The sequence below is a fragment of the Bombyx mori genome, chromosome 20 (genome assembly GCF_030269925.1).
Source record: "Bombyx mori chromosome 20, ASM3026992v2".
Classification (NCBI taxonomy): Eukaryota; Metazoa; Arthropoda; class Insecta; order Lepidoptera; family Bombycidae; genus Bombyx; species Bombyx mori.
The window spans coordinates 1,121,219-1,143,947 of NC_085126.1; the positions used below are offsets into that span (position 1 = coordinate 1,121,219).

Below are 22,729 nucleotides of genomic sequence, written 5' to 3' on the forward strand. Positions count from 1 at the left end.
AAGAACTGGCAAGAAACTCAGCGGGCGTCTTTTTGAAGTGAAAACTTCTTTAGAATCGTTGTGATTTCAAACCGGATGCAACGGAAAAAACGACAGGTAAGAGACACAAATACAAAAATGTGTAGGATGAAGCCAGCAAAGAATGAGACAGAAATAATATACATACTAGTTAATACAGCGCCATCTGTGAGATTTTTTAATACTAACGTGTGTATGAAAGCTCTTGTAGTGAATTTTAATTTAGGATTATACGTGAAATTAAAATATCAATTCACAGAGGGCGCTCCCTTACAATTATTTACTAATGACAAAATTTTACATATACTTAAGACGTTTAGGATAATTGTATTTTAATTTTGGAAGGTTTCACTTCTACCACGTGTGAATTGCACACATGTTTTTTTTTTTTAAATATTCATTTTTACAAGAGCTATTATAACGTAACAATTATTGCAACATTGAAATGCCCGGAGCGAGCAACTCATCCCATCATTAGTTCTCATAAGTTATCAAACCTCCTCCCCGACTTTCATGAAATTTCTAAGATACGCTCAATGCGGCAATACCACTACGATGCGCAAAGTGATAATTACCACACATCGGATATCAACTCACTTTATAGGGCGGGTGATAAGAAAATAAAACAATACACACATGGGGGCGAAAATGCGATATAATTACAACGTAAACAATAATAATACTCGCGAGGCGTAAGACGAACGCGACACAGACGATACTGAACCACATTCTCAACGAACCAAAAAAGTACCTTAACACAACATACTTGAATACTATTTTAATTAACAGCAATACTAAAATCGTGCGCGCCTGTACTTACACTTCTGCGGCTACCAATTGTCTATACCGGGTGTTAGGAGATCGCTTCCGAAAACTACGACTGACGATAGTACTGCTGACCTTTGATGATAGGAAGGAAAAAAATCGATCCTGACTTTTAAAAAAACATATTTTTTAAAACGTTTTATTAGCATTCTTTACGCTCCATCATGTCAGTAAATCTAAATGAAACGAGTTTCATAAATAAAAAAACTAACAAAATACGCTTTTATAGAAAATTAACCTTAAAAATAGAAAATAAATTTTTATATATTTCAATAAGAAATAGTGTAAGAAAAAATGATGTTCTTGTAAAAAAAGCGCGGGGTGCTTTTCAGTATATTAACAAAATAACCCTTCTACTCATATCTGTTCATAAAATATTTATAACTACTGATACCATGCACCCCACGCTTTTTTTTAAAGCGTATTTTGTTAGTTTTTTTTAAACTATTATTTATTTTTCATTTTTTAGTTTAATTTCAATTTCTTCAATATTTTTTTAAAATTTAATTATCATCGTTCCTTAAGTATACCAAATTTCGAGTTAATCCTACGTTTTGAAGGGGACCAAAATCACGTTCAAACTAACATACATAAGTCTGATGCTAATGAATGAAAGCGTATTAAAAATACATTACTAATAAAAAAAACAGCAATGAAACAGCTGATGCTCGGGTCAACGAACTCCCGGGCACGACGCGGCGCAGACTCGCGCGATCGCACACATACTTATATACAACATTTGTCTAAATAACTCCTCCATCAAAGGTGTCGTCATAGTACCATCATCTGTCTTGCATTTTCGGAAGCGGTCTCCTATACACCCGGTATATCGAAGGGTGATAAGCTATTTGGTTTAAGCGACATTTTTGAAACTTCGTCAGACAGCCATTTAAAGTATAAATTTGGAAAAAATATCATGACAAAAAATCTTCTTCAGCTATTTGTCGATGCTAATTAATACCAAATAAAACGGATCTTTAATTACAAAGCCAAAGGTCACTTATACCAAATAGCCTTCTTTCACCTCTCGATATCATCTTATTAGACTCACGCGAAAATTACTAACACGTGTGTTGCAATTCCTTTTATTGCACATCTAAAATGTAAGCACATGCGCGTCTCAGTAACACAATCAATACATAAAAAATAATGTCTTTTATTGAAAACATAGTACAATGGAAGGAAAGAATGACGTTCGAAGGTCACATTCGGTCACAGAAGGCGGCACAACTTGCCAGGGTGGCTGCATTTTTTTATTTATTGCTTAAATGGGTGGACGAGCTCACAGCCCACCTGGTGTTAAGTGGTTACTGGAGCCCATAGATATTTACAACGTAAAGCGCCACCCACCTTGAGATATAAGTTCTAAGGTCTCTCAGTATGGTTACAACGACTGCCTTTCAAACCGAAACGCGTTATTGCTTCACGGCAGATTATATGTTCCCAAACCGAATATAATCTCCGAACACGTCATTACACAAGAGATCGCGTGAAAACAACATTGACAACAACATCCGTCAAACTTGACATCGAAGTTAGAGGTACATACTTCAAACTGACAGTTGTATGGTGGTACTAGTGGGCGGGGCGTGTTGCTTACTGCTCGTAATGCACATGAGATTAGACAGTTATGACTAAAAAAAAACGAATAAATAAAAAAACAATTAAACTTTTAGCGGATTCACAAGAGGTCCTACAGTAAAAAGCCTCAATTGTATTATGAGAGTGGACCTTACAAACTGGAACGCATGACTCACATGAGCATGCCCTTTTATTTCCTACCTTTTCTATTGACCTCGAGGGGTCATACTAGATTCACCGGGCGAGAAGCCTGCCCGAACGGTCTCACGCGTACCATCAATAACTACTACTACGGCAACACACAGCCGCCCAGACCACTCTCGCCAGTTTCAAGATCCCTGTCTACCCAAAAACATTTCAAATCTCTCAACCCCGGAACTTCGTGTTGTGTCCACGTGTCGCTTTCATGTTAAGACTTAAAAAAAATAACTATTAGCCACAATAAAAAATACAAACTAAACTAAAACTAAAGGCATTTTAAAATATTAAATTAAATTATTTAAAAAAAAAAAATTCATTCATAAATTCACTTTTGTAACATAATGTGAGTCGTCTATTATCAAAGGTGGCGGCAATCTGTGCATTTGGACAAAAAAATGTTATTGATATGTCAATACAGATTGATTTTAATATAATCGTCTCCTTCAAAGAATACGGTTCAAAACCTGCATTAAATAAAGGTTAATACTTAACCTGTTATTTATCTAAGATGTCGTTCAGGAGAGTTTTGTGACTGCCAATGGAATACAAAGTCAATAATTCGTTTTTCTGATTTACCAATAATTGTCCAAAAGTCACATTGCCGGCTTTGATAATAGTCGACTCATGTGTACTATACTCAATTATTGACTCAATTTCTTCTAGAGATTTTTTTTATTTTATTTCGATAATAAATTTTATACATCATCAATCTCTGTTACAAACGGTACACATTAGATTACACGTATAAAATTCCTCAAGTTTCCTTCCCGCGAGTATAAAAATAACTTCGCGATGAACATGGCTGTATCGATGGTAACGACAAGACAAAATATATAATTGCGTATATAACCGTCTTGGCCTTTTTACAAAATTAGCAGATGTCACGTCTGTCAAATGTGACAGGAGACATTAGCCATACGTCAGTGCGTATTTTTAGGAAATTTCCAAGGGGTCTTAGACGTAATGCCTCCTGCTGATTCTGACGTCAACCAGCACATTAACCACGAGCTGCCTCTCGTTGTGAGCTTTGGAGTAAGTCTGCATCCCACAGAAACATGACTAATGTCTCGCGGTTTCAATTAGAAACTTCAATTAAATTATCACAAACCGACATCGTATCATTATAGGCAGTGTTAACAATTCAAATGCTTACAAAAAGACATCATCAGACGTCAATTTAGACATAAGAAGAAGCCTTTATTTTTCTTAAAAGTATAGTTATAATTTCAGGTACATAACCATAGACAAAGAAGAGGCGTCCCGTGATTTTTTGTTAGACACAATTTAGATATAATTTAATTAGATTAGATGTTTTTTGTTGATAAAAAAAACCCCCCAGCTCGCCAATCAATAACCTTAGATCGTTAACTTCTAGACTTCCTCTAAGCATTTGAAAGAAATTGTTGCACTTCCGTTTATATTAAGACAAACAATAATGTCGAGGCAAATATTCGCTTCAGGTATATAATATATATACTAATACATAATATAAAACGTTGCTTGGGATCATAAAATTTCATGGGTACTCTAGAAATATTTCAACAATTCCGATCAATCTACCCTCAAAAACGATTGAAATATTTATCATTATTGATAGATAGGATTATCGAAAAGAATGATTCTTGTCGCCATTCTTAACCGTGAATTAAAAACGCAGTTTTAAACGCATTTCTTTTCAGAATCTTAATTCTTCGCCTACAGTCGAGATTTAACTATAATGTTACATCAGCTGTTCCGATTGTAACAAACAATTTACTTCAAGTCATTTTGAGAGTAAATATTTCGTTACTAGACAAAGTTAAAAAATGATTAATTATATCTTCCCATTACAGTATACTATAATCAGATTTATTAATAATAAATATATATGTTTCCTATCACAAACAATTTTTAGTATCAAGTATTGCTTTTGAATCATGGTTCATTGCATTATATTTAATAATTATTCTCACTATTTCTTTTAGTTTACAACACTAACACTGATAATTGTGTGTTGCCATGATAAGGACATACTATTTCAACTTCAATACTTCAATACTTGAAAACATATCCCAATTAATTAGCCAGTAAACAGAGAGTGAGGCAATTTCTTTTAAGCTTTGAAATTACCATATTTATATTTATATATTGCTCAATGAATTTCTATTAAACATTATAGATTAACCGAAGCTTATCCATAGAGCAAAGCACAGTTCATTATCGACTTCATAGAAAAATCAATCGATACAATTCAAAGTCTAAAAAATCAAACCCTTTAATGTTTTGTTGATAAAATTTTAAATGTTAAAAAATATATTTTGTACATGTCTTTCGCTGGATTAACATGAGTTTGTGTGATACTCTGTTTACTGCTTAAAAAAAGATATTGGCTTATGGATGTTGAAAAGCATACGTAAGTCCCAAGTGCCAGTAACAATGTTAATATATTGCAAACAACATAATGTCAACTGACTACGAGTTACGTCAGTTCGAATTTGTATACCGTTATAGAAATTCCTTTGTTATGCATTTGAAAAACAGTGTTCATTTTTGCTTGTATTTTTTTTCTTTTCTTAAACACAATTTTTCTTTTATACTATATCATTCTAAATATATAATAATATTACATACAAATACATTTTACAAATGCGAATTAAAGGCATAATACGATACGCGCTTAAAACTTATCTTAATCTATGGAACGTGAAAATAAGACATGTGTCATTAGCTCTAGTGTTCAGTTGACAGTTGACATAAGACGTCAAGATAACTCAACACTGGGTGAGTGGGTACATGCCAAATTATGGAGGGTAGAGGTAAGGAGAACTATCTCTGTGTGTGAATTGGTGCCATTAAAATATGCTAAATAAGGGTGACGCTACAGTAGCAACCGGGTAAAATTTAAAAAAGGCGCTGAAAGTTAGTAGAATAAGATACGAGAAATAAAAAAGGACGAAAGAACTGTAAGCACAACAAAATCACTAAAAGTATTTCATTTAAAGCTGATAGGAAAATGTAATCGATGTCGCCACGTTTTACCACAGCAATAATTTTAGGTTATATTGACGAAATTAGTTTGGACTACGTAAACATGTGAGGTCTTGTATATTACACTGTCACTAACTACTCTAGTCATTAAATATATTAGATTTCCTAACTCAGCATACTTCAATCAGTTAACAACTGCCCAATTCATATCATACCCTGTGCCTATGCTAGCGCCATTCTGGAGGATTTTTGAACTGTTATTTAGTGCTGAAAGTGGGACACTTTTTCAAGCTTCTCCCATATGAGACGGTTCTTCTTACCTCTACCCTCCATATGCCAAATTAAGCTTTGTATGTTTCCAAAGGATTCGCCTTATGCGACCTTCTCAATAAATATCAAATACAAATAACTTTATGGTACTTTTAATGCAGACAATTAAAATTAAACCCTTGTTTGAATTAAGACGCGTATCGTGTTTTTTTTTTGAGGTAGTTAATGTTCTATAAATCGATTTTTTTAAACGCTTCTAATAGTTAAAGAGACCGTCAGCCCGCGCAGGCGAAGCGAAGTCAGTGCCAACCGCTATATCAGAGCGCTGACTCGATAGCAAATTTAACTAAACCCACGTCACTATAGAATCTCTACGCGAACACGTGCCCCAGTTCACTGGTCTTGCGGGATCCATACAAGTACAACGTAAATATAATTTTTTATTCTATAACTTCTGTCCCAATCTTCGAACTGGAACGCATACTTTGGGGCAGTATATAAGACGGCTTATGTGCACGTTAATAAGGTATATAATTGCAAAAAATGTTTATAAGCAACTGTATGAGCCAGATCTAACAGCATACTGTCTTTGAAACATCCACGGCTAATATTCAAACCAGTCTCTTGAAAGCGCCGTGTTGATCAGAACCCCACTTCAGGCGTACCGTGAAGTATGTTATACGATTTTCAACTTTAAGTCGAGGCGGACGAGGTGCGAAACTCATTTAAGACCGGACGGCGCCTTGCAAAAGACCGAGGTAATATTACGTTCATAACCCCACTTCAGGCGTACCGTAAAGTATGTTATACGATTTTCAACTTTAAGTCAAGGCGGAAGAGGTGCGAAACTCATTTAAGTCCGGACGGCGCCTTGCAAGAGACCGAGGTAATATTAAGTTCATAACCCCACTTCAGGCGTACCGTAAAGTATGTTATACGATTTTCAACTTTAAGTCAAGGCGGAAGAGGTGCGAAACTCATTTAAGTCCGGACGGCGCCTTGCAAGAGACCGAGGTAATATGAAGTTCATAACCCTACTTCAGGCGTACCGTAAAGTATGTTATACGATTTTCAACTTTAAGTCAAGGCGGACGAGGTGCGGAACTTATTTAAACGCGGACCGAGGTAATATTACGTTTATACTTTCAAAACCATAGACACAGATTACACGTCGACGCAGGTACTTGTCTATGGACCGACTAACCCAAACGACTTATGCGTTATTCTTTTCACAAATATCACCTCTATATAAATTTAAAACGCCGATATTAATTACGCAATTATTATTTAAAGGTTTTCATCGATCCATACCCGTTCACAGATCTTGGGTCACAGACTTTGAGACGCGACTTCCAAATATTCCCATTGACCCAAAATGTGTGAGGTCTGGCAAATTTCGCATCATTCCTTTAAAAGTAATGCAATCTGGATTGTTTATAGGGATTTTTGATTTTGACATCGATCTCGCTCACTCTCACGTTTGTCCTCACGCGTGGGAAAGAGACGGAAGACGAGTCGAACTATATAATTAATAATTTCTAATTACTTTAGCGAACATAAATAATTCGTAAATAAGATATAGGACCAGCTAATAGATCGGCTCGTATGCAAACTCTGCAGCGTTGTGCCTCAAACGACCTCAAACTTTGCTCAGCAAACATAAAAGATTAACCCAGATTTGCTAAGAGTAAGTGCATAACTAAAATCATACGTCATAACATAATAATTAGGTTCGTTTTAATTAATAGTTTATTTACGTTGTATCAATCCGAGTGCACGCCGTTCTCTTTCTTCTCCTGCAATCAATAGAAATGACGTCAGTGAGTACATCATCATCATCATCGACTGGCAGCGCCCGAGATCCAGGGACATTGTTCATCAGCTCGGAACGCACTAATGATTCGCGGCAGAAAGGGCAGAACCGTCCCCACCCGAGCGTGCTCATACATCTCGGTACCAGTTATTTATTCCTTAGAAATATGAATCAAAATTCAAGATAACTTAAACAATAATACCAGGTGGTGAAGTGTTTTTATTTTTTATTTTTTTATTCTTTATTGTTTAGATGGTTAGACGAGTTCACGGCCCACCTGGTGTTAAGTGGTTACCGGGACCCATAGACATCTACAACGTAAATGCCGCAACCCACCTCGAGACATGAGTTGTAAGATCTCAGTTTTGACAGTACAACGGCTGCCCCGCCCTTCAAACCGAAACGTATTACTGTTTCACGGCAGAATTAGGCAGGGTGGTAGTACCTACCCGCGCTGACTCAGAAGGCGTCCTACCACCAGTAAGTAAGGTGGGCCGTATGTTCGTCTGCCAGCTAAGACAATAAAAAAAAGATAGCGATTAAGGTAATGACGTCACAAATGCGGTCCACTCACCGAATGGTTAGCGATGCTCCTGATGTTGGCGGGCGGCACACACAGCGAGGTCCACTCCCCGTCGGGCGAGTACAGGCACTCCACGCACGAGAGGAACTCCTTGCCGTCGAACCCTCCCACCGCGTACACCACGCCTCCCACCACGGCCAGCCCCACGCCAGCGCGGGCTGCCAATGACATGACAATACATGCGTGAATCAGTCATGTTAACTGAAGCCATGTCGACAGCCATTATTTGTGGTTTAAGCACCAATCATCATGGTGGAATAGTAAGTTTTACAAGATGTTCGTAATCATTATTAACATAGTCAAAAGTTTCACCTTAATAACAATACGCAGTATTAGAACTATGAGGTGAGCGTACATTCATAACAGACTTGACTGGTACACATGTGCACAAACCTTTCCTCATATTAGGCCCAGCTTTCCAAGTACCGTCGCGTGTCTCCAGCCAGTCGGTCCTCCGCAGCGAGGCGGCCCCGTCCGAGCCCCCCGCCGAGATGAGCCTCGACCCCCACACGCAGCCCCCAACGGAGCGCCGGGCTGTCGGCAGGGGGGGACCGGGGCTCCACGACTGGCCCCCATTTATGGTCAGAGTCTCAGTGGACGACAAGCAGTGCCATGCGTCACAGCCTCCCAGTGCCCACAAAGATCCCTCCCACCACACTCCAGAGCATTGCGATCGACCTGTTGTAAGAAAATGTATACTATACGTCGGCGCAACGTCACCACTTAGTTAACTAAAATTTGTTAAAGTTAACTCTTTCATTAATGTTACACATGTCAAGAAATGCTTAAAATGGTATTCAAGAGAATTCAAGACTAAGCCACCCACACTTTCTACTGTCAATATGAGTGACTATTGTCGCACAAAACATTCCGGCTCGAGTAGTCGACCGGAGCGGAGCTCTCTGTTGTTATCGCTGTACAGTTGAAATGTAGTAAATGGAATTCATTGGAAAAGTGAGTCTTAATTAATGTCACTAAGGAAGGCAATGATAATGATGAAGAGAATGGCGTCTACAACGCTGACGTCATCATTTTAAAAACACCACGGAACCGGTCTCTCCGTTATATGTATATGATATAATTAATTTAGTTTTACTAAAACTGATAGCCGCTGGCAGAATGGGAACTTCCATTCTTGGGATATTCATATCGCATCGATACGTAAAAATGGGACGTCTTATAATCATTACGTCATGGACACGTAAATTCTGAGTAGATTTACAATCAACAATACGATCAATAATAAGGACTACCTCAAGATAACGTCTAGAAACAGAACGAGAGAGAAAGAGAGTGAGAGAGATAGAACATACTTTGTTGCACACCAAAAAATAATTAACATTGAAAAACAGTCATTAGGTATGTATAATTGTACAATAGGCGGTTTTATCGCTAAAAACGATCTCTTCCAGGCAACCGTTTTATCTAGAGATATTCTGTAAAACTGTAAGATATTCTGTTTACAGTAGGTATGTTGCGATGTATTTTATCAATACAACTGTTTATTAATTAGTTAATTACATTTATTTTATTATATTAATACGCGTAGCATAAACTTTGTACCTCTTTTAACGAAAATTGCGCGGAGGAGTATGAAATTTCCCACACTTATAAGAGACTAGTGACCCGCCCTCACTTCGCTTCGGAAACATTAAATTTTATTATTGATAGCTGAGTCCCGCGATGTGACCCGCGGTTATTGTCGTACCGCGGGTGACGCCGCGAGGCGAAGCTAGTCTAAAAAAAGTAGCCAAAGTTACTCCTTATATCATCAGCTACATATCAGTGAATGTCGCGTCAAAATAGGTCCAGCCGTTTCAGAGATTAGCCGGAACAAACAGACAGACAGACAGACGGACAGACAAAAATTGTAAAAAATATTATTTTGTTGTATATACATGTTAGAAGTCGTCGTGGCCTAACGGATAAGACGTCCGGTGCATTCGTGTTGTAGCGATGCACCAATGTTCGAATCTCAGGCGAGTACCAATTTTTCTAATGAAATACGTACTCAGCAAAATGTTCACGATTGACTTCCACGGTGAAGGAATAACATCGTGTAATAAAAATCAAACCCGCAAAATTATAATTTGCGTAATTACTGGTGGTAGGACCTCTTGTGAGTCCGCGCGGGTGGGTACCACCGCCCTGCCTATTTCTGCCGTGAAGCAGTAATCGTTTCGGTTTGAAGGGTGGGGCAGCCGTTGTAACTATACTGAGACCTTAGAACTTATATCTCAAGGTGGGTGGCGCATTTACGTTGTGGATGTCTATGGGCTCCAGTAACCGCTTAACACCAGGTGGGCTGTGAGCTCGTCCACCCATCTAAGCAATAAAAAAAAAAAAAAGTAAAAATCGGTAATTTCAATATTACAAACAGACACTCAAATTTTATTTATATGTATAGATTATAGAGGAGTCTAGAATGCATTTTTTTTTATTATTATTCATTAAAAATACTTTAAATCAATAAAAAAACCATTACGCAGTACACCACCATGTATTTGACACAACACACATATAATATACTCTTTGCTTACTGTCAAACTTTTGTTATTGTATTTAAAGTCTGTGGTCAAATTGAGAATAGATTAATATTGTTTGTTTTTAATATTATTTGTCTATTGTGTAGTCTTAGAGAAATCTGTGATTATAGAAGTATAATAGTCTTTTTTTTATTGCTTAGATGTGTGGACGAGCTCACAGCCCACCTGGTGTTAAGTGGGTTACTGGAGCCCATAGACATCTACAACGTAAATGCGCCACACACCTTGAGATATAGTTCTAAGGTCTCAGTATAGTCACAACGGCTGCCCCACCCTTCAAACCGAAACGCATAACTGCTTCACGGCAGAAATAGGCAGGGTGGTGGTACCTACCCGCGCGGACTCCCAAGAGGTCCTACCACCAGTGATTACGCAAATTATAATTTTGCGGGTTTGATTTTTATTACACGATGTTATTCCTTCACCGTGGAAGTCAATCGTGAACATTTGTTGAGTACGTATTTCATTAGAAAAATCGCCTGCGGGATTCGAACACCGGTGCATCGCTTCAACACGAATGCACCGGACGTCTTATCCTTTAGGCCACGGCGACTTATTGTTTGTTTTTAATATTATTTGTCTATTGTGTAGTCTTAGAGGAATCTGTGATTATAGAAGTATAATAGTCTTTGACAATAGAGCCATAATAATGTTCAAACTTATAATTTCAATTAATTATAGTCGAACTCTCATTACTGGAGGACCACCAGTTTTACATAAAAACGAGGAATCATTCAATACAGATTGTCGTATTGTCTGTACTCCGTCCTGCATTAAATCACTATAGACTGTTTCGCAAACACATTGCCCGCATTAAAAACAACATCATAAACCTTCCTGTCCAGAAAATAAAAAACAAAATTCAATGGATACCCATTGAGCCGTGAAGGCAACGAAAGAAAAACGTGCATTGCGTCAACAGTAAATCACGTAATCGAAGTCTTGTTATTTTTCCTATTATTTGTTTATTTAAGCAAAAATAAGCTTTATCTCGTAAAGACTATGAATGTTTTTTCGTTTTGCAAACATTCGCAATGTTACATTGTGTACAGATAAAATAGTTTCCAGAAAAATCGATACAAAAAAAAACAAATGCACTTGAAACTTTTAACAGACATTGAAATTTTTCAATGTCTGTTTTCAGGGTTTTTCAATTGTTTCATTTTTTTTACATTACTCGCCGCGATAGTGAATCAATCGATTCTCAAAATCGATTTTTATAGCGATGAACCGATTTTGCAATCGGCATCAAGGTGTAATTTAAACCTATAGTAAATGTAGCACTCTCATTACCACGGCTCCGAAATTGAATACGTGACACCATTTTTTTTTTTATTCTGTCATTCATAACCATTATTTTACCAATTAATTAATTAAGATTGTCAATTAATTAATTAATATATATTAGAATAACTCAATAAACTGTTATTGGCCAGATCGCGATAAAATTGAACACATGAGAAGAATTACCTTTAAAATAAATAACAAGAGGAAATGGATTCACTTATAAAAAAGTTCTGATGTAGCGCACATGAAAAAGTCGAATTGAGAACCTCCTCCTTTTTTTTAAACTCGGTTAAGATGGCTGATGCACTCGTAGAAGGTACAGAGTTGGAAGTATTTTAATTTACATTCTTACATGAACAACTTCAGCGCGTAATACGAATATAAATATATATACAATTCGTTAATTTTACGAAAACACGAAACAAACTTTTGTTACTTGTACTTTCTTCGTACATTAATATCCATCCTCCATCCATCACAATGACATGTAATTTCTAAAAATAGCTTTTAAACTCGGAGTTTTAAGGTCCAATATGGTTTATAGGCACATAACACTTTCATTCAATGTAAAAACTCAAAAATCTTAAAAATGGTACTTAACCCCTTCATCCACCCATGACTTCAACTAATATTGGCTTATCTGTGTACAGTCCTCGTACAACAGACTTGTAACACTAACCTCCTATCTCAAGGTATGACAGTCACTTGGTCGCGTCCACAAACCCCGGCCACTAGTTCAGCCAACCCTAAAACTCAAAGTTGGCAACTATAATTTAAAATGAAAATGTAACTCACCCGCGTTGAGGGGAGGGGCCTCTGTCCATTTGTCTTCAGCAGCCGAATACTTCAATACTCTTTTCAGGTTGACCCCTCCGGCCCAGCCGCCGATGATGTACAGATTCTCTCCCCCAGGGTCGACCGCCGCTCCGGCGTACGACAGCGCGAGGGGCAGCTTCGCCTTCGCCTGCCACGAGCCGTTCTGCAGAGCCCCGACCGAGTCCAGTTCTGTGTGTCCATCGCTGCCCCCCACCGCGTACACCGTGTGGTTGAGGACCGCAGCCGGGAACCGAGCTCTAGCACACCGCATGTCCGGCAGAGCTGACCACGTGTTGGTGGAAGGGTCGTACTGTTCCGCGGTCCGCAGCACGCGCGCGCGGTCGTAGCCGCCGCACACCACGAGACGCCCGTCTAGCACCGCGATGCCGTGAGCGCAGCGGCCGGTCGCTAAGTGGGCGCGCCTCTCTGCTGAATCCGGTTCTGTGTCAGAGGCCAACGCGCCTCGAGTGCCGGTGGCGCCGCCCGCGGCCACGTCCCGCCACGACACGCGTGCTGCCGCCAGCCTACCCCGCACGGCGAGTAACGCCCGCGTCGAGCCCCCGGAAGCGGCCCTGGCGGCGAGCACGGCGCAGGCGGGGCGGGCACAGCGCGCGCCCAGCTCGAGGCCGGGCAGGGGCCGCGCGGCGGAGGCGGGCCCGGCGTCGCGGCTGCGCTTGGCGCGCTGGGCGGCCTCGCGGCGGTACTCCTGCAGCTCGGGCGCGTCGCCGCGGGTGGCGGGCAGCTCGCCGCAGTCCCGCAGCGACCCGCGCTCCGCCACGTACAGCAGGTGGGTCCTCGAGCACAGCTCCTCCAGCTGACATGCGGACAGATCGAAACGACTTCTCATTTCAAGCACGTCTCGTCTTCCGTCGAAAAGTATTTAAGATTAAGAAAGGATTCAACAGGTTTATTATTTAGGATTTACTTGATTTCATCGGCAATTTAATTTAAATTTTGCTACAACTCGTGAATAGTATTTATTTATGACTTTTAAGTAGAGGTCGGAGTAGGTAGATTGATTTAAGGTCGTTGACGTCAAACGTAGCGTATAATATGGATATGCCTCCAAAATACCGGAAGTTCATATTTATTGTGATATTTGTTCCGAAATTTTGAAATTAGCATGAATCTGTGTTTAAGGTGAAAAACGTATTAATAACATTAATCTACGCTACCGGTGCTGGCTAATGGTGAAAGAAATCAGTATGCTATTTTATACAAAAACACCTTGGAATTCTTACACCGTATTTTGTCCCTTACTGTTGAATTAGAAATGACGCTTGTCAATATGAGACAAAACTTAGACAGGCCTTTTTATTTATTACTTTATCTCATAAATATAGAAATTGTATCCGATGAGGATTAAAAAGATTTTTTTCAATTTAAAAAAATTATCATTATGGATAAAATGGCATGTCCATATTTTAATATCTTGACGCAAGTATATAAAATCAATCTACCTACTCCGACCACTGCTTATAAGTAATGTTTAAAAAGTAAAAAAAAAGAAATGTAACAGAAACATTTCTCTTTTTAAAGTATACGTAATAAAAAAGCAACATTTACTTATCATTTTATTTAGTTTTTCCAAAAATAAAAAAAGACACGCGAAAGCACTTACATCATATTCCGGTGCGTGACTTCGCAACCACGTCAGCGCTGCGTCGGCTATAGCATGAGGGGCGTCTTCGCCCCCAGCGGTGGTCACTCCCTGTATCGGCCCCTCCCTCAACAGTTCGATGCGGACGACAGGCAGGGCTGCCATCGCTCCTGTCTCGCATACCGCTTCGAACTGAATTTCAACATTAGTAAACAAAAACCGTTAATCTTATTTTAAGTCTAAATTATCATTATCGACATTTTTAAGCCTTCGTCAAACAGAACGCGTACTTAGCGCCGTGTACTTAACGTCGCGCTCTTCAAATTGACTAGATGAGTCTAACGCTCCTTGACGCAACGCATTCGCCAAATCATAGTGCCTTTCGATAGCAGTGTGAAAATTTAAAAGTATTAAGATATCGAGTGATTCAGATGTGGCATTGTATAAGCATGGGTATTTTCTAACTATTTATATCATATTTTCGGGCATTATCTAGTATTTTAATACACATTCACTCGGACGCTAAAATAAAATTTGTAAAAAATTACAACGCCTGACGTCAAAGCGTCCCTAACGCTGCGACAGAGCGCTGCGTACTTATAGCGCTGGGGCTCGGTTTGACGCTATGTTACCATAGTAGTACAACACATCTAGGCGTCATAGCGCGGCGTCAGTTTGGCGTTCTAACGCGCGCTAATTACGCGTTCTGTTTGACGAAGGCTTTAACGTCTCAAAAACAAACTAGTATCCAAGTTCCTTTGTTTATAATTGATGAGAGAATGTTAAGTAGTTAACTCTTGTTTTCATGTTCTCTTCAATATTTTTTTTTCATGTCGTACTGTTAACATTTAAATTTAACCTATTTTCCGCTGTTTGTAAAATTGCTGTAACATGTCATAGTGTGTTATAAGAGATTGCTGTACATGCCTGTAACTGGCTTACATACCAGTACTTAATTTTATACATGTTAATTTTAAGCTTGAATGTTTTATGTGTGTTTCTGTTGGTGTGTCTAAATAAATAAATAAATAAAATTATTTTAAAAGTAATTGTTTATAAGACACTTACATGCTGCGCAATATAAGCGTCCAGCTGTGCCAAATGATGGGGCGAAAGATCGGGAAGAGACCGAACCTCCAGACAATCTGCCGGAGCCAATCGCTTCAGCAAACGGTCCGCCAGGTGAGCCCTGACCGACTCGACACGCAGCCTCCAGGCGGCACGATACAATCTCCGGGCCGAGAGCGTATCTTTGACCCGAACTCGACCGGTGTAAGCGTATTCCACAAGTTCCCTCAAGGCGTCCGCGTCCACGTCTTCCACCCGGTACACAGGAGCGGAAGCCGGTGCTGGTGATGTGGTCACGGGGGCTGGTGATAACGCTTCGAGTAGGTATGGCGAGGCAGCGGCGAGGACTGCTCTGTGGGCGGCAACCTCAGTTCCTCCGGCGACGAGAACCGCGTCATAATGCTGTCGGGACTTGCGTAAAGCGTTTAAAGCGCTTAAAGCTCGTGCTGGGGCATCGGGGTCATACAAGGATAATTCGTCTTCAAGTGCACTGCTTTCTTCGCCTTCGCTGTCTTCCTCTCGTCCTGTGGAAAAAAAGAAATACTTTTCGTGACTAAAGTTTAGCAGCTGGTTTACTTACTGATGATGAGAGATGGGTGGATGAGCTCACAGCCCACCCTGATGTTAAATGGTTACTAGAGCCGATAGACATCTACAACGTACATGCGCCACCCACCTTGAGATATAAGTTTTAAGTTATCTGTATAGTTACAACGGCTGCCACGCCCTTTAAACCGAAACGCATTACTGCTTCACGGCAGAAATAGGCGGGGTGGTGGTACGTACCCATTCGGACTCACAAGAGGTCCTACCACCAGTAATTACGCAAATTATAATTTTCCGGGTCTGATTTTTATTACACGATGTTATTCCTTCACCGTGGAGGTCAATCGTGAACATTTGTCGAGTACGTATTTCATTAGAAAAATTGGTAGCCGCCGGCGGGATTCGAACACCGTTGCATCGCTAGATACGAATGAACCGAACGTCTTATCCTTTAGGCCACGACGACTTCACACTTTTCCAGCAGAGGAAGGTCAACTCATACGCGTATCTAATACGAAAACAAATCCAGATCGCCATGTTTACCTACCCGCGACCTCGTTCAAGAAAGTTTACGCAATAATCGGTCAGTTTTTCAAAGCAATCAGATACATCAACAATTTATGCCAATCGAAACAGCGACCATTCGACGCGAATTCAGCGGAAGTAACCAGTTACAAATTAGTCAGTTGTACCGGTTTATTATCAACATAACCGGTCGTTTCTGGCACTTATCCTGTACTTCTTCTTTAACATCTAACAACTTTGTTATGTATTTAATGTTTATGGTGTTCTTTAGTGAAATTGTATTACACATTGTGAATTATTTAAGCGTTTCGGAGAGCACTTAACGAAATCTTTAAATTGGTAAGTGAAACAAAAACTTTATACCCCTTTTTACGAAAATTGCGCCGATGGAGGAGTATGAAAATTTCCCACACTTATAGAGAATATAGAGAAGGAGTTCAGCATGTTAATATTTTTTTTAATTATGCATAAATATTTAATTTAATTCAATAAAAAAAATTATACACACTACCATGTATTTGACACAAGATATATACATATATATACTCTTTGTTTATTGTCAAAGTTTTGTTATTGTTTAAAGTTTGTGCTCAAATTGAAAATAAATTAATATTATTTGTCTTTACTATTATTCGTCTATAGTGTATTCTATGATTATAGAAATCTGTGATTATTTATAGAAGTATAATATGTACTTAGTCTTTGACAATAGAACCATAATAATGTTCAAACTTATAATTTCAAACCACTGACAATTGAACCATGTTCAAACTTATAATTTCAATTAATTATAGTCGAATTTCTATTATAGACACCAAATGCCGACGTGGAGACATAAATTCGATGTTACTTGCATCGGAATAAGGAGACTTGAGACTTGAATGCATTATGTTTCTTCGGGAAATAATAAATAAACCATTGCAGGTACACACGCCTTCCTATTAAAACTGGATTTGATGAAAGCTCTTTTGTCACTGAGCTTTCGCTAGGACGGTTGTGGCGGTAGGCGGGGCATATTCGAGCTGATCCGACTAAAATATCCTGTCGCGCAACGACCCGCGTCAGAGCATTGGATGAGACAGAATTCACTCGAGGCAGACGAGGACAAGGCGACGCTTTCCGCGCGGAATGCGTCTTTAACCAGGTTTGGACTGGCGTGGGTAGGAAAGCGCATTCATCCGTCACCTGTAGCCTATCATGAATTGGGTCAGAACCCTATCGCGATAATGGCTCGATTTATTTCCTACCTATTCTGGTAACCTCGAGAGGTTATAGTAGATTCGTCGAACGAGTAGGTGAGCTTACGGGGCTCTAACCTATGAACGTTGCTAACACTAGCCCCAGCAAGAGCAGTGCTTCACAGAATCTACCACCCCGGATCGGAAACGCGACCCACTGAGAAAGCCCGGCGATAAACTCAGTAGGCTCTACCACGACAAATTTGTGCACAGAACTAACAACACATTGTTCCGCATCCCTTCGGCTGCTTCTACAAGATAGTGAACTCGCAGAAGTCGAGCATCACCCACCATCACTACTTGGGAATCCATTAATCCGCTTAGCAATTTATATCACTACGAAGCCGTTGAAGAAAATGACAAATTCTATCTACCTAAATTATAAAAATGATTATTTTGCATTTCGTCGTTGTCAAACCAAAACTGCTATGTGCACTTTTTGAGATTTTTATTTTTTGACCTTTTCGTATAACTCACAGCCCTATCTACCGTATAAAAAAAAAAACTGTTATGCGTCTATAACTTTAATATTTATCTATAGCTTTCATTTGGTTTTATTACCGGAAAAATTTAATACTTTCAAATCAATTTGGAACAATAAGAAAAATTTAGAAGAATTAACCCGAAGAATTAAAAATGAATTGGAATTCATCAAAGAAGACTCTATCATAGAATCCCGAGAGATTTTAAAAGGAAACGAAAAGAGATGTTTCATCTGCAACAAACCAGGGCACATAGATATAGTTCTTAAAAATTAACCTTCATATAATTTTAACCGAAAATGTTTTTACACGTTAATTCTAAAATAAAAGTACACTATTAAATAAATAATACACAATTTACCTCTGTACATCGCGATCGTGATGCGTTCAAACAAACAAACCAAAATTAACTTCTGCTTTAAAAATTACGTTCGCAGTTCGTTTGATTATTTTTTTGTGTTCTCCATTAGTTTTCGCTTTTGATCGCCCCACTCATCCTTCGTTACATTGACGACGTAAAACTCAATTGTCCTGTCCCCAGTCGAACACACACAAAGACTATTTAAACTCGACCGTCCGTTGAAGCAATGACGACCGATTATTAATTATCACGTTATCGTAGCCTCCATCCTTGTCGCGATACCGCGAGTCCACGTGCCAGAGAAAACAATGAAACATAATATCATTACGAATGATATAGAATGATAATGGCGCTGATAGTGAAACTCAATGCCGTTGCAGTTTCAAAACTGCTCCAAATCGTCGCGCTTACACTCCAACAGTGCTGTGCGCGGTAGGCATACGTTTATCGTGATCATCATCATCATCTCAGACTGTCCACCGTCCACTGCTGAACATAGGCCCCTCCAAGTGATCTCCAGTGCGACCGGTCCGTTGCCACCCACATCCAACGTGACCCAGCGGTTCTTACGTTCAGCTATATCTTATTCATTTTACATACCCGATCCTGTAGACCGAATGGTAAACAGTCGATGTCGCCATAACCGCTCATTACGGATCCTTCCGATCCATTAACTTTTTTTTAGGTACATTAAGCACCGGTCACCGTTCTCGTCGAACCCGTCGCTTGCGACGAAGAGTTCGGCGAGTAAACTAACCCAACACAGACCACTGAGTATCTCGCCGGATCTTCTCGCGTTTCTGATCCGGTGGTAGATTCTGCGACGCACTGCTCTAGCTAGGGCCAGTGCTAGCAACGCTTCCTAGTTTGAGCCCAGAGATCTCGCCTATATGTTAGGGTTAGGCTCATATAGCCTCTCAATAGTATTAGCTTAGGTAGGAAAAAAAATGTCAGAAATGTATCGACTTTGTGAATCACATAGTTTTATTTAATAAGACACTCATAATTTACTGGTGGTAGGACCTCTTGTGAGTCCGCGCGGGTAGGTACTACCGCCATGCCTATTTCTGCCGTGAAGCAGTAATGCGTTTCGGTTTGAAGGGTGGGGCAGCCGTTGTAACTATACTTGAGACCTTAGAACTTATATCTCAAGGTGGGTGGCGCATTTACGTCGTAGATGTCTATGGGCTCCAGTAACCACTTAGGTGGACTGTGAGCTCGTCCACCCATCTAAAAAACACTTTTGTTAAGATTCTTAGCGTTCGTAGCGACAAAGGAAATACCAATCTCGATGAACGTGTTTGTTTCCAAAGAATTTCAAAACACGGATGCTCAACTTATCGTAGCACGAACACGGACTTCTGTTATCGCTGTAACGACCCGAAGTGAAGGCTGGACTAAATAACAAAGGCTTTTAACACATATTTTTTGCCCTTTTAGCAGACGGGGCAGAGCCAAGCCGCTGCCTACCGCTTACTCCTCAAGCCTCGTTTGAAGTAGGACATGTTATAGCGCTCGGGAAACACCGTGGAGGGGAGCTCATTCCAAAGCCGGATGGTACGTGGCAAAAAAGAACTCTGGAAGCGCACTGTAGATGAACGCAGTGGCTCCAGGTAGTATAGATGAACTCTACTCCGGTGGCGGGCGGTGCGGTGGTAAAAGCAAGATGATGGGATCATCTCGAATAATTCCTCAGAGCACTCCCCATGGAACAATACAGAAGCGAAGTCCCTCCGCAGACTCAGAGGTTCTGAACTAATTTGTATTCTAACCTTTATTGCCACATTCTGATGAGGCAGTAAAGCATAGGTTTCAAATTAGTTTGGGGGTAGTATAGTCGCATCAGATACACAGGGAGCCAAGCCGATTTGATAGTAGAACAAATATTTATTCGACTGAACCTATCTCAAATCAAGACAGACATCAAATTTGTAAACATAAAACAAAAAATTGCGTAATCACTGGTGGTAGGACGTCTTGTGAGTCCGCACGAGTAGCTACCACCGTCCTGCCTATTTCTGCCGTGAAGCACGTTTCGGTTTGAAGGGTGGGGCAGCCGTTGTAACTATACTGAGACCTTAGAACTTATATCTCAAGGTAGGTGCCGGCATTTATGTTGTAGATTTTTTTTTTTTATTGCTTAGATGGTTGGACGAGCTCACAGCCCACCTGGTGTTAAGTGGTTACTGGAGCCCATAGACATCTACAACGTAAATGCGCCACCCACCTTGAGATATAAGTTGTAAGGTCTCAGTATAGTTACAACGGCTACCCCACCCTTCAAACCGAAACGCATTACTGCTTCACGGCAAAAATAGGCAGGGCGGTGGTACCTACCCGCGCAGACTCACAACAGGTCCTACCACCAGTAATTACGCAAATTATAATTTTGCGGGTTTCACTTTTATTACACGATGTTATTCCTTCACCGTGGAAGTCAATCGTGAACATTTGTTGAGTACGTATTTCATTAGAAAAATTGGTACCCGCCTGCGGGATTCGAACACCGGTGCATCGCTTCAACACGAATGCTCCGGACGTCTTATCTTTTAGGCCACGACGACTTCAAAATGATGATGACCAGATGTCTATGGTAACCGCTTAACACCAGGTGGGCCGTGAGCTCGTTTACCCGCCTAATAATAATAAAATAATAATAAAATTTACAATCGGTCTACGCCCAACTAATCGACTCCAAGATCAGTTCTATGACTAAAGTTCGCCTCATGTCTGAGGTCATCTAATTTTCCCCAACCAAAACCCGCCGTTATATTATTATATTAGCAATAAAACAATATTAAAACATGTGCTGGCCTCGTTGTCCGTTGATAGCCACTCTGCAGTAATGTTTACACGATCGAGTATTCGACGTAGAATACAACGCGTAGATTATACCGGTTTGCTTAGTGCGAGTTTTTTAACGTTCTCGATAGCGTAAAAGTTAACTCATGTGGCGGGTAGCCATCATACAACGCAAGATATTTGACAGATGCCTGAATCTCGCTTACGACATTTTCAAGACAAGCTTGCACATATACAAGTTCCGAACAACAACATTCGGACCGTCGGTCTACCGAGCAATATCACCCGCTCGATGGAAGATCTTCCCTTTGTCGTATATTCCTACAACTCAAATAGGTATGTAGTTGGAACAGCGCCCCTTAACCGTACTCGTCGAACTCGACGAAGAGTTCGACGTGCAACCTAACCCATGAATCAGCTCGCTGAGTTTCTCGCCGGATCTTCTCAGCGGGTCGCGATTCCGATCCGGTAGTAGATTGAAGCAGCAGCTCTTGAGCTGTTAGGTCTCCTTCGGACGCGCGCGGGCAGCTGTTACCAAATCCCACCCCTTCTGGCTAAGCCTTTGCTCGCCCACCTGCCCTGGTGAAACTGGAAAGGCCTCCGGGCCACCAGTAATCCTTCAATCATAAAAATAAAAAAAACAGCGCCCCTAGCGGCAAACGTAGGCAAACGTTCCAACTCCATACAAATGTAAATTAACTTTTACGCTATCGAGAACGTTAAAAAATGAACACTAAGCACGCTGTTCTGTTTACCTTAGATTCGTAACCAATTATTTACTATTCGTTCGTTTTTAGATAGACTAATGTGGACAGGCGAATGTTAGTGATACAGCTGCTTTCAGTCTACGTTATACTATAGTGCCATATAGTATAGCAGCCTATACTTAGTCAATAATACATAGTACAGTACAGGGAACGTGTCCATAACAATGTATGGTGTGCGATATTGTTGTGCTATAAGCTATATACTATAGTACCTACAGTCGTAATCACTGCACCACTTAGAGAAGGCGGCACGACATGAATACCCTTTTGTCGTGGCCGCTGGGAACTACATACCGAATCCTGTATACCGAATAGTAAATAGTCGATGTCGCCCAAAACATGGTGCTTTTAGGTGTTTTTAAGTACCACAAGCACCAGTCACCGACCTCGTCGAACCCTATGTAGTCTATGTTTCGACGTGAAAGAAGGACAA

General features: G+C 40.1%; 1 protein-coding gene across 2 annotated transcripts in view; it reads right to left on the bottom strand.

Annotated features, from left to right (window-relative positions):
* Window positions 1-655: 655 nt before the first annotated feature.
* The window catches only part of LOC101741326 (influenza virus NS1A-binding protein homolog), a 34,032-nt gene continuing 11,958 nt past the window's right edge, over window positions 656-22,729 (bottom strand). The window contains exons 1-7 of one of the 2 annotated variants that reach the window (XM_038018193.2): window positions 18,728-18,969; window positions 15,576-16,099; window positions 14,529-14,699; window positions 12,887-13,721; window positions 8,652-8,936; window positions 8,250-8,416; window positions 656-7,658 (exon numbers count right to left, since the gene is read on the bottom strand). In XM_038018193.2, coding sequence (XP_037874121.1) covers window positions 7,626-7,658; window positions 8,250-8,416; window positions 8,652-8,936; window positions 12,887-13,721; window positions 14,529-14,699; window positions 15,576-16,099; window positions 18,728-18,737 — 2,025 coding nt within the window. In that variant the 5' untranslated portion in view covers window positions 18,738-18,969 and the 3' untranslated portion in view covers window positions 656-7,625. Of the gene's footprint in view, window positions 7,659-8,249; window positions 8,417-8,651; window positions 8,937-12,886; window positions 13,722-14,528; window positions 14,700-15,575; window positions 16,100-18,727; window positions 18,970-22,729 lie in introns of those variants that run through there. The other variant, XM_038018192.2, reaches the window with a different exon arrangement.